Source organism: Lichenostomus cassidix, chromosome 23, assembly GCF_008360975.1.
Source record: "Lichenostomus cassidix isolate B80296 chromosome 23, HeHo_3.0, whole genome shotgun sequence".
Taxonomy (NCBI): domain Eukaryota; kingdom Metazoa; phylum Chordata; class Aves; order Passeriformes; family Meliphagidae; genus Lichenostomus; species Lichenostomus cassidix.
Window position 1 is genome coordinate 2,309,755 of NC_139503.1, and position 12,296 is coordinate 2,322,050.

Here is a 12,296-nt window from a genome sequence, read left to right on the forward strand (position 1 = left end):
AAGCAAAAGAAGGAAGCCTTTGCCAGCTGGCCTGACCTGAGAAGGTGATGTTGAAGCCCTCGTAGGACATGGAGAAGTCGGAGATGAAGCGGATCTGGGCGGAGAAGTTGCCGAAGAGCCCTGCGCTGAGCGGCGCCGGCAGCCGGGAGCCCGTCAGCTGCTGCAGGGGCTGAGCAAAGCTGGAGTTCTCCGTGATCAGCAGGTAGTCGTGGCCGTTCTCCAGGTGGAAGGTGTGGAAGGTGAAGAACACACCTGGAAGCACAGAGGGGATCAGCCCACAGCTCTGCCGTGCCAAACTTGTGATTTCTGACAGCAGCAGGGGGAAAATCCAGGGGAAAATCCAGGGGGAAAATCCAGGGGGAAATCCAGGGGGAAAATCAAGGGGGAAAATCCAGGGGGAAAATCCAGGGGGAAAATCCAGGGGGGAATCCAGGGGGAAAATCCAGGGGGAAAATCCAGGGGGAAAATCCAGGGGGGAATCCGGGTGGAAATCAGGGATGGGTGATGGGAAATGGATAAAAACCCTAAAGCCAGAGCAGAGACAGGAATGTTGGATCCCTGGGCCTCTGGCAGGGATGACACAGACTTGCTCCAGGAATGGAGTGGGGCTGGAGGAGTGAGTTATTTTGATTTTGAAAGGTTTGATTATCAAAGGCTTCCATTATATATATTCTGTTCTGTTCTATTCTATTCCATTCCACTCCATTCTGTATATTTATTTCATATATTGTAACTATTATATTTCTATAATCAATTATATTATACAATTATATAAAAATTTACAGATACAATTCTATATAATGTATAATTCTATTATAATATATAATAATTATATATATAATCTTCCTTCTTCCCCTTCCTTCTTTATCTTATTTCCCTTTCCCTTCCCATATATTATATATGTTATATGTTATATACTATATATATAATTATATATTGTTTAAGTAATTATATTATCATTTATATAATTAAGGAAATTTACCTATTTATATTTATGTTTTATTTATTTATTTTACTATTAAAGTGGTGACCTTAAAACACAGAGCAAGAGCAGCAAGGGCTGCAGCCGGAAGGGCTCAAAACCAAATGTTTTCCAGAAGGAATTCCTACCTGGAAAAACAGGATTTAATCCAAGCCTCAAGGCCAGGGAGGCTTTTCCAGGAGGTTAAAATGTGTCAGCAGTGCAGCTGCAGGGATATTCCCAGAATCATGGAATGGTTTGGGTGGGAGTGACCTTAAAAATTGTGTAATTCCATTCTCCTTCCACAGGTTGCTCCAAGAAAACCTTATTTTTATTCACCTTTTCCCACCCAAAACAAACCCTGCAACAGCTCCAGCAAATCTATTTACAGCAAAACAGTTTTGCCTCTTCTTCCCAAATTAAATTTCAGGGATTTGAAACATTTGGGGAGAAGGTTGTGACCTTGTGTCAGTGGTGCAGCTGCAGGGAAATTCCCACGATGGGCTGAATTCCAGAATCATGGAATGGTTTAGGTGGGAATGACCTTAAAAATTGTCTCATTTGGACCTTCAAAATTGTCTAATTTGGACCTTAAAAACTGTGTAATTCCATTCTCCTTCCACAGGTTGCTCCAAGAAAACATCACTTTTATTCACCAAGAAAACCTCAATATTTTTCACCAAGAAAACCTCACTTTTATCCACCTTTTCCCACCCAAAAACAAACCCTGCAACAGCTCCAGCAAATCCATCACAGCAAAACGATTTTGCCTCTTCTTCCCAAATCCAATTCTGGTGCTTTGAAACATTTGGGGAGGAGGCTGTGACCTTGCTGCATTTGTAAACGAGCCAGAGAGGAGTCATGGATTACTTAAAATCTCCTTCACACCTCCAGACACACAATGGGAAACACTTCAGGCTCCTGCAGGAGGTGATTTTTCATGCTGGAATTCAAACACCATTAGAAACACTTATTGTCTGGAAAATAATTCCAGCTTGGAAATAAAAAAAAAAAAAAACCAACGAAATAACATTAAAAAATGGCAGGGAGAGCAGAGGCAGGCAGGATCTGAGCTCAGAACTCTGTCACAGCATTGTCACACCAACTCAGCGAGGAAAAGAGACGCTGAGCACTAAAAAAGCCTCTTTGCATTTAGATTGGGAAGAGGCAGGGAATTCAAATAACGCTGGAAGAGCCACAAAACCCCCAAAATTGCCAGCAGGGGTGGCGGTGGCAGCTCCTCTCTGCTCTCTGTGGCATGCCTGGCGTTGCCAGGTGGCCAAATTTTTGGGAAATCCGGAAATTTTTGGGAAATCCGGAAATTTTTGGGAAATCCGGATATTTTTGGGAAATCCGGATATTTTTGGGAAATCCAGATGTTTTTGGGAAATACAGATGTTTTTGGGAAATACAGATGTTTTTGGGAAATACGGAAATTTTGGGGAAATCCAGATATTTTTGGGAAATACGGAAATTTTTAGGAAATACGGAAATTTTTGGGAAATCCAGGTATTTTTGGGAAATCCAGAAATTTTTGGGAAATCCATCCACATCCTGACTACCAGGATGATGCCAGGAAGGTCTGGGAATGGAGATGACACCAAATTTGATGCTGTGGAATCATTTTTTCCCCTCTGAATCCTCTCCACTTCCAAAGGATGAAGAGATGTGACACCAAAACCCTCTGGATGTCACCCAGGGACGGCGGAATTGTCATTCCTGAGAGGAATTCTTGGATCCCACAGGGAATTCCTCTCCCACTGTCCTCCTCAGCACTGCAGAGGGATCTCACCTTTCCCGTGGGATGTTTCTATTGTCCAGGTGCAGTTCAGGTTGTTGGGATAGAAATCAGGGAAGCCTGGGGAGAGGATGGTGCCGCTGGAGCCACGGATGTAGCCTCCACAGAGAGCTGGGGAAACAGGGAGAGGGAAAAAATTAAAGCCTTGGATGAGCTGGGAGAGCAGCAAAAATAAAAACAAAACCCAACCCATGGAAATCCAACATAATGCATGGATCACCTCATGGAAATCCAACAAAATGCAGGGATTGACCCATTGAAATCCCAAAAAATGCAGGGATTGACCCATTGAAATCCCAAAAAATGCAGGGATTGACCCATTGAAATCCATGGATTAACCCATGGAAATCCAAAAAAATACATTGATCAGACAATCCAAATCCAACAAAATGCATGGATCAGCCCATGGAAACCCAAAATGCAGGGACTGACCCATTGAAATACAATAAAATACATTGATCAGATCACCCAAATCCAACAAAATTCAAGGATTAATCCAACAAAATCTGAAAATATGCATGGATCAACCCACTGAAATCCAACGAAATGCATGGATGAACCCATGGAAATACAGCAAAAAACATGAATCAGCCCATGGAAATCCAACAAAATATATGGATCACCACATGGAAATCCAGCAAAGAATATGGATCAACCCATGGAAATCCAAAAACATGCAGGGATTGACCCATCAAAATCCATGGATTAATCCAACAAAATCCAAAAATATGCATGGATCAACCCATGGAAATCCAAAAAAATACATTGATCAGACCATCCAAATCCAACAAAATGCATGGATCAGCCCATGGAAATCCAGCAAAAAACATGGATCAACCCACGGAAATCCAAAAATCCACAAAGATCAGCCCATCCCATCCAAATCCAACAAAATGCATGGATCAGCCCATTGAAATCCAACAAAATGCATGGATCAACCCATGGAAATACAGCAAAAGACATGGATCAAGCCATGAAAATCCAAAAATCCACAAAGATCAGCCCATCCCATCCAAACCTAACAAAATGCATGGATCAACCCATTGAAATTCAACAAAAGGCATGGATCAATCCACGGAAATCCAAAAAAATGCATGGACCAATACACTGAAATCCAACAAAATCCATGGATCAACCCATGGAAATTCAAAAAATATACACTGGATTAACCCATGGAAATACAGCAAAAAACATGGATCTACCCATGGAAATCCAACAAATCCAACAAAAAATGCCTTGCATGGATCAACCCATGGAAATAAAAAAGCCACAAGGATCAGCCTATGGAAAACCAACCAAACCCCCGGATGAAACACCCCCGAGAGCTCTGCTGCAGATGTGCAGCCGCAGGCTCTGCCCCCCAGATGTTCCCTCACCCTCACAGCTGGGCAGCGGGCGGCTCCACTGGAAGTTGGGCTCACACTCCAGGGCCTCGCTGTCGCTCAGGGTGTACCCAGAGTCACAGCTGAATGTCACCAGAGCTCCCACGTAGAAGTCGTTGCCGTGGCGCTGGCCGTTCACCGGGATGCCGGGGTCCAGGCAGTGGTCAGACTGCAGCTTCACAGCTGGGGAAAGCAGAGGTCTTGGGGTCATGAGGGAGATCAGCACTCCTGTGGGGTCATCCCAAATCCTGCTGGTTATCCCAGAGTCAGAGGGGAATGGAAAGGGGAATTCCTCAAGTGAGAGGAAATGTGGAGAGGGAAATCCTTGAAGTGAGAGGAGGAAATGGAGAGAGGGAAAACCTTTAAGTGAGAGGATGGAGAGAGGAAAGTTCCCAGAGTGGGAGGAGGAAATAGAGACAGGGAAATTCCCAAAGTGAGAGGAAATGGGGAGAGGGAAAACCTTAAAGTGAGAGGAGGAAATGGAGAGAGGGAAATTCCCAGAGTGAGAGGAGGAAATGGAGAGAAGGGAAAACCTTACGGTGACAGGAAGGAGAGAGGGAAATCCTCAAAGCGAGAAGAGGAAATGGAGAGAGGGAATCCCCAAAACCAGGGGAGGAAATGGAGAGAGGGAAAACCTTAAGTGAAAGGAAATGGAGAGAGAAAAATACTCAAAGTGAGAGGATGGAGAGAAGAAAATTCCTTGGGTGAGAGAAGGGAATGGAGAGAGGGAAAACCTTAAAGTAAGAGAATGAAGAGAGGGAAATCCTCAAAGTGAGAGAATGGAGAGAGGGAAATCCCCAAAGTGAGAGGAGGAAATGGAGAGAGGGAAAACCTTAAAGTGAGAGGATGGAGAGAGGGAAATTCCCAAAGTGAGAGGAAATGGAAAGAGAAAAATCCCCTAAGTGAGGGGAGGAAATGCAGAGAGGAGCTGCTGTAGGATTCCCAGCCTGTCCCCTTCAGGGCCAGCAGTTGGACTCCATGCTCCTCGTGGGATCCAACTCTGGATATTCTGATATTCTGTCAACTCAGCTCTGCCTCCTACCAAAAGCTTCTAGAAACCACCAAAGGGGGAATGACTTCAAATTGGAAAAGGGGAGATTTGGGTGGATTTTGGGAAGGAATTCCTGGCTGGAAGGGTGGTGAAAGGCTGGGATGGAATTCCCAGAGCAGCTGTGCTTGTCCCATCCCTGGAGTGTCCAAGGCCAGGCTGGACAGAGCTTGGAGCAATTTGGGATTAGGAAAGTGTGGGGCTGGAATGAGATGGGATTTAAATTTCCTTCCAACCCCATCCAGTCTGAAATCCCAGGAAAAGCAGGAACTGCTCCTCCACCAGCAACCTGAGCAGGGAACAAGAACCCCAAAGAGCTCTCTGAGAGCCCCGAATTCCCAAAAACGCCCCAAACCCCACATCCTTACTCTCATATCGGATCTGGAAGCCAACATCAGAGTGGCTCTTGTCGGTGGTGAAGAGCAGGTAGAGGTGGTTGCTGGTGCTGATGAGGAACTGTGGCACCTGAGTGCCATCGTAGACCCCAATCAGGGGGGACGAGTAGGATCGGCCATCCCGCACCTCCAGCGTGTCGTAGTTCACCTCCGTCTTGAACCTGCGAGGGACAGCGGGGAATTGGAACCCTAAAAATTATCTTTTTATACTCATTTCAGTGCTGGAACTGCAAGGGACAGCAGGGAATTGGAACCCTAAAAATTATCTTTTTAGACTCATTTCAGTGCTGGAACTGCGAGGGACAGCAGGGAATTGGAACCCTAAAAATGGTGGTTTTAGCTTTATTTCAGTGGTGGAACTGGTAGGGGTCAGGGGGAGTTCAACCCTTCTATGGGATCATCCTAAATCCTGATGGGTATCCCCAGAGTGAGAGGGGGAATGGAGAGAGGGAAATCCCCAAAGTGTGAGGATGGAGAGAGGGAAATCCACAAAGTTAGAGGAAAATCCTCAAAGTTAAAGGAAAATCCTCAAAGTTAGAGGAAGATCCTCAAAGTGAGAGGGAAATCCTCAAAGTGAGAGGGAGATCTTCAAAGTTAAAGGAAAATCCTCAAAGTTAAAGGAAAATCCTCAAAGTTAGAGGGAAATCCTCAAAGTTAGAGGGAAATCCTCAAAGTTAGAGGGAAATCCTCAAAGTTACAGAAGATCCTCAAAGTTAAAGGAAAATCTTCAAACTTAGAGGAAAATCCTCAAAGTGAGACGAAAATCCTCAAAGTTAGAGAAAAATCCTCCAAGTGGGACCTTTCTGCTGCCCGAGCACCTCACTGAGAGTATCTCCCAGGGGTTTGGGGTTCTCTCTGATCCTTCACCTCCTCATCTGCTGGAACCCCACAGGCTGTGAACAATCCCATCCCATACAACCACCCAGCAGAGCACAGCCCTCCTCTGCCAGGAGATCAGGGAAAGCTGAGAAAAATCAGCATTCCCAAGCCTGGAAATCCAGGGAAAGCCAAGAAAATCAGCATTCCCGAGCCTTGAAATCCAGGGAAAGCTGAGGAACTCAGCATTCCCAAGCCTGGAAATCCACAAAAAGCCAAGGAACTCAGCATTCCCAAGCCTGGAGTGGATTCTCACTGCTCTGCTCCCCCCCAGGAACACGTGGGAGCTCAGCCCCCAAAATTGTGTCTGAAATAGCCCCGAAAATGAGGAGTTGGTCAGAAAAAGAGTGAAAAAGGCACCATTTTCCCATTCCCATTCCCACCTTTGCTTCCCAAGTGCTGGGTGAATTTCAATGCCCTGCCAGGAACTCGTAAATAAAAAAGGAGACTGGAAAACCTCAGTGCCAGAGCAGCTTGGAATCCCCAAAACCCCCCAAAATCCCGGGAATTTGGGGTGCTGAGCACCTGTCGAAGGTGATCTTGATGGGATATCCTGGCTGGGCCTCGATGACCCAGGCACAGCTCAGGGAGTCCTTGTAGAAGCCAGGCCAGCCTGGGGACAGGATGGTGCCACTGGGTGCTGTCAGGTGGCCTCCGCAGGGTGCTGGGGAGAGGAAAAGGACAGAAATTTAAATTATTCTGGGTGGGAATGAGCTGCAGGCTCAGCAGTGGGTGAGATGGATGGAGGAAGTGATTGAAGTGAGAGGAGGAGAGAGGGAGATTGCTCAAGGGAGAGGAGGAAATGGAGAGAGGGAAATTCCCAAAGGGAGGATGGAGAGAGGGAAATCCTCAAAGTGGGAGGAAATGGAGAGAGGGAAATCCTCAATGTGAGAGGAGGAAATAGAGAGAGGGAAAACCTTAAAGTGAGAGGATGGAGAGAGGGAAATTCCCAAAGGGAGAGGAGATGGAGAGAGGGAAATTCCTCAGGTAAGAGGAAATGGAGAAAGGGGAATTCCTAAAGGGAGAGGAGGAAATGGAGAGAAGGAAAAGCTCAAAGTGGGAGGAAATGGAGAGAGGGAAATCCTCAAAGTGAGAGGATGGAGAGAGGGAAATTCCTCAAGTGAGAGGAGGAAAGGCAGAGAGTGAGAAGATGGAGAGAGAAAAATCCTCAAGTGAAAGGAGGAAATGGAGAGAGCGAAATCCCCAAAGTGAGAGGAAATGGAAAGAGAAAAATCCCGAAAGTGAGAGGAAATGGAAAGAGAAAAATCTCCAAACTGAGAGGAGGAATGCAGAGAGGAACTGCTGTGGGATTCCCAGTCTGTCCCCTGCAGGGCCAGCAGTTGGACTCCATGCTCCATGATATCAGAACTCTGGAAATTCTGATATTCTGTCAACTCAACTCTGCCTCCTACCATCAAGAACATTCTGCAGGTTATAAAATAAAAATAAAAAGCTTCTACAAACCACTGAGGAGGAATGGCTTCAAGGGAACGGCCAAGGCCACCACTAACCATGTCCTTGAGTGCCACTTGTCCCTCGAAATTGGGGTGAGAAATGTCATGGAGCTGCAGAACCATCAGATGTCCCCAGCCCTGAAACCTTCCCTGCATTCCTGTCCCTCCACGAGCTAAAAACCACCGGGGGCCAGCTGAAAAACCAACATTAATTCTCAGAAATTGCCTCTCCAGCTCCAAATGACGCCTCTGTCCCCGAGGGAGGCAGCAGGGCTGACCTTGGGAGGGGACAGGCTGTAATAACCGTGATTGGGAATAAAAGCAGAGGGAAATGCAAGGTCACTCGGCGTTCCTGCAGCTGCAGGGGTTCTCTGCTGGCTCTGCTAATTGAGTCCTGGATTTGCTGCCACCTGGGATGGCTCCGGGGCAGGGCAGGGATTGCAGAGCCTGGGGCTGGGAGGAGAGAGGGAATGGGGGAAAAGGAAGGGGGGAAAAGAAGAAAGGGGGGGAAAAAAGGAAGGGGAAAGTAAGAAGGAAGGGGGAAAAAAGAAGGGAAAAAAGGAAGGGGAAAGTAAGAAGGAAGGGGGAAAAAAGAAGGAAGAGGGGGAAAAAGGAAGGGGGAAAAAGGGAAGAAGGAGGAAAAAGAAGAAGGGAAAAGGAAAGAAGAAAGGGGGGGAAAGGGGAAAAAACAGAAGGAAGGGAAAAAAATAAGGAAGGGGAAGAAAGAAAGAAGGGGAAAAAAGAAGGGAGGGGAGAAAAAACGAGGGGGAAAAAGAAGAAGGGGAAAGAGGAAAGGGGAAAAAAAGAAGGAAAGGGGTAAAAAAAGAAGGAAGGGGGAGAGGGAAGGGGAAAAAGAAGGAGGGGGGAAAAAAGAAGAAGGGGAAAGAGGGAAGGGGAAAAAAGAAGGAAAGGGGTAAAAAAAGACGGACGAGGAAGCAAGAAGGAAGGGGAAAGAAGAAGGAAGGGGAAAGAAGAAGGAAGGGGAGAGAAGAAGGAAGGGGAAAGAAGAAGGAAGGGGAAAGAAGAAGGGGAAAAGAGAAGGAAGAGAAAAAAGAAGGAAGGGATTAAAAAAGAAGGAAGGGAAAAAAAAAAAGAGGAAGGGAGAAAAGGAAGGGGGGAAGAAGAAAGAAAGGGGAAATCCAGCAGGAGCTGAGGGCACTTTGTTGCAATTTCTGGGCAAAGAACACTCAGTCTGACAGCCCAGAGGTACAAAACCCCCTCAGCCCTCAGGAACTGCCAGGCTGTGTGTCCCCAATGTCACCGTGCCCCAATGCCACCCTGCAGGTGACCCAAACCCTGTCCCTGCCCACCCCAAAATCCCCCTGCTGCTCTGCAGGGCGCCAGCTCCAAGTCATTTGATCTCAGCTGGGGCCAAACCAATTATTTCTGAACCAGAGGCTCCTTTCTGCCCCAAAGCTGAGACGTTTCCTGTCAGGATTTCTCTGATTTTTTTTTTTTTTTCCCTGTCTCCTTCTTTGCCATTAATTTTTCCAAGTGCCAAGCAGGACTTTAGATCTCTGAGCTTTCTCCTTGGTGAAAAAAGGGTAATTAAAATGTCCAGGCTGAAGGGTGAGTCAAAGAAATCGCCAGAGGGATCAGGAGGAGGAGGCAGGAGTTAATGGCAGGAGGTTATCAAATAGAAAAGTTGATTAGAAGTATATTATTTAATGGATGTTTGCCTTCTGTACTTAAAAATAGGTAAATTTGAAGGTTTGGGCTTTGAGAGGAATGGGAGCTCTGAATTAAAACTATGTTTTGTGAGGAAAAGAATGATGTAAGAATGAAAAAAATTCAATTTTTTTATCCTTTAAAAGCTGTTGAAGACAATTGATTCCTTCCTTCCTCCAACCCCGAAGACAATGGGCAGGATTGTTCAATTCCTGCTGCTCCAGCAACGCAGGGCCAATCCCTGGAATTATTTCTCAACATTCCAGGGCTGTTTCCCCAGAGCTCAGCACTCGTTATTCAAATTGCTGCAAACCCCAGAGCAGAGCATCACTTCCCCCAGAACACAGCAACATTCCCAGCCCTAATGAGCTCCTTCTTCACTTCTCTTTTCCAGAGCAAGAAGCTTGAAAGTCCCGAAAAAAAGCTTTGAAATGGGAATTAAAGGCTTTAATTCAGCCCTGCTCCCCCGTGTCAGGGTTGGCTGGTGTGGCCAGGAGATGGAAATGCAGAATTTCTGCCTCTCCACTGCCAGAGCTTCATCATTAGATAAATATCAGACATGTCACAGTGATCAAAAAGCGGGAGAACGTCAGCCTGGATCTTCCATTCCCGATTGTTTCGTTCCCTCCCTGACAGGAGCAGCAGGGAAGCTTTGAGTCACCAAGAAATCAGAACCTCTCATGGCTGGGATTAGAAAAAAACGCCTGTTGGAACAGCGACTGATGGCGAAATCATCGAATGAATATCATAAAAATATCAATAAAATTCATTTTGCGCACACAGAAAAAAAAAGAAGGGGAAATAAATGGAGCTGAGGATGCAGCGGGAAGCACTGGGAAGAACTGGGAGCAGCGTGAAGGACTGGGAGGCACTGGGAAGCAGTGGGAAGGAGCAGGGAGAACTGGGAAGGAGCAGGAAGCATGGGAAGCACTGGGAAGGACTGGGAAGCAGCAGGAAGAACCGGGAAGCACTGGAAGCAGCGGGAAGCAGTGGGAAGCACCAGAAACACTGGGAAACACTGAAAAGCAGGCAGAAGTAGCAGGAAGCAATGGGAAGCAGCAGGAAGGATCAGGAAGCGCTGTGAAGAACTGGGAAGAACCAGCAAGCAGAGGGAAGCAGCAGGAAGAGCTGGGAAGCAGCAAGAAGCAGCAGGACACACTGGGAAGCAACAGGTAGCACCGGGAAGCACTGGGAAGGACTGGGAAGCACTGGGAGACACTAGAAGCAGCGGGAAGCAGCAGAAAGCACTGGGAAGCACTAGGAAGCACTTGGAAGCAGCAGGAAGCAGTGGGAACCCTGGAAAGCAGTGGGAAGCACTGGGAAACACTGGGAAGCAGGGGGAAGTAGCAGGAGGCGATGGGAAGCACTGGATGCAGTGGGAAGCAGCAGGAAGCACTGGGAAGAACTGGGAAGAACCAGCAAGCAGAGAGAAGCAGCAGGAAGAATCGGGAAGCAGCAGGAAGCAGCAGGAAGCACCAGGACACACTGGGAAGCAGCAAGAAGCACCGAGAAGCAGTGGGAAGCACCAGGAAGAACTGGGAAACAGCAGGAAGCACCGGGAAGCAGTGAGAAGGACTGGGAAGCACTGGGAGGCACTGGAAGCAGCAGGAAGCAGTGGGAAGCACTGGGAAGCACTGGGAAGTAGTGGGAAGCACTGGGAGGCACTGGAAGCAGCGGGAAGCACTGGAAGCCCTGGGAAGCAGCAAGAAGAACTGGAAAGCAGTGGGAAGAACCGGGAAGAACCAGGAAGCAGCAGGAAGAACCGGGAAGCAGGAGAAGCACAGGAAGAAGGAGAAGCAGCAGCAGCACAGGAAGCAGCAGGAAGCACTAGGAAGCACAGGAAGCAGCAGGAAGCAGCAGGAAGCAGCAGGAGCACAGGAAGCAGGAGAAGCACAGGAAGCAGCAGGAAGCAGCAGGACACACTGGGAAGCAGCGGGAAGAACTGGGAAGAACCAGAAAGCAGCGGGAAGCAGCAGCAGCACAGAAAACAGGAGAAGCACAGGAAGCAGCAGAAGCAGCAGCAGCACAGGAAGCAGGAGAAGCCCAGGAAGCAGCAGCAGCACCTTCGCAGCGCAGCACGGCGTTGTTCCACACCACGTTGCCCTCGTGCAGCACGCAGGTGACAGTCTCGGCGCCGTGCGTCCGGATGAAGCCATCGTCACACAGGAAGGACACGGAGCTGCCCAGCTGCAGGCTGTCCCCAAAGCGCTTCCCGTTCACTGGGACACCCGGGTCGGGACACTCGTTGTGCCGGAATGCTGGGAATGGGGAACGGGAGAGAAGGGAAGGGAAGGGAAGGGAAGGGAAGGGAAGGGAAGGGAAGGGAAGGGAAGGGAAGGGAAGGGAAGGGAAGGGAAGGGAAGGGAAGGGAAGGGAAGGGAAGGGAAGGGAAGGGAAGGGAAGGGAAGGGAAGGGAAGAGAAGGGAAGGGAAGGGAAGGGAAGGGAAGGGAAGGGAAGGAATGGGGAAAAGAAGAAAGGGAGGGAAAAGGGAGAAAAAAGAAAAAGGGGGAGAAAAGAAGGAAGGAGGAAAAAAGAATGAAGGGCAGAAAGAGAAGGGAGAGGAAAAGACGGGGGGAAAGGAAGGAAAGGCGGAAAAAGCAAGGAAGGTAGGAAGGAAGGAAGGAAGGAAGGAAGGAGAAACAAAGAGGGAAAAGAAGGAAGAGGGAAGAAGGAGAAAGGAGGAAAATGGAGAAGAGGGAAAAAGACGGAAAGG

General features: G+C 47.8%; 1 protein-coding gene across 2 annotated transcripts in view; it reads right to left on the minus strand.

The window, feature by feature from the left end:
- The window catches only part of CSMD2 (CUB and Sushi multiple domains 2), a 301,010-nt gene that overhangs the window by 90,394 nt on the left and 198,320 nt on the right, over positions 1–12,296 (minus strand). For both annotated transcript variants that reach the window (XM_085081419.1, XM_085081420.1), the window contains exons 16-21: positions 11,646–11,840; positions 6,986–7,124; positions 5,558–5,745; positions 4,136–4,324; positions 2,754–2,870; positions 37–252 (exon numbers count right to left, since the gene is read on the minus strand). In XM_085081419.1, the coding sequence (XP_084937545.1) occupies positions 37–252; positions 2,754–2,870; positions 4,136–4,324; positions 5,558–5,745; positions 6,986–7,124; positions 11,646–11,840 (1,044 nt within the window). The remainder of the gene's footprint in view (positions 1–36; positions 253–2,753; positions 2,871–4,135; positions 4,325–5,557; positions 5,746–6,985; positions 7,125–11,645; positions 11,841–12,296) is intronic.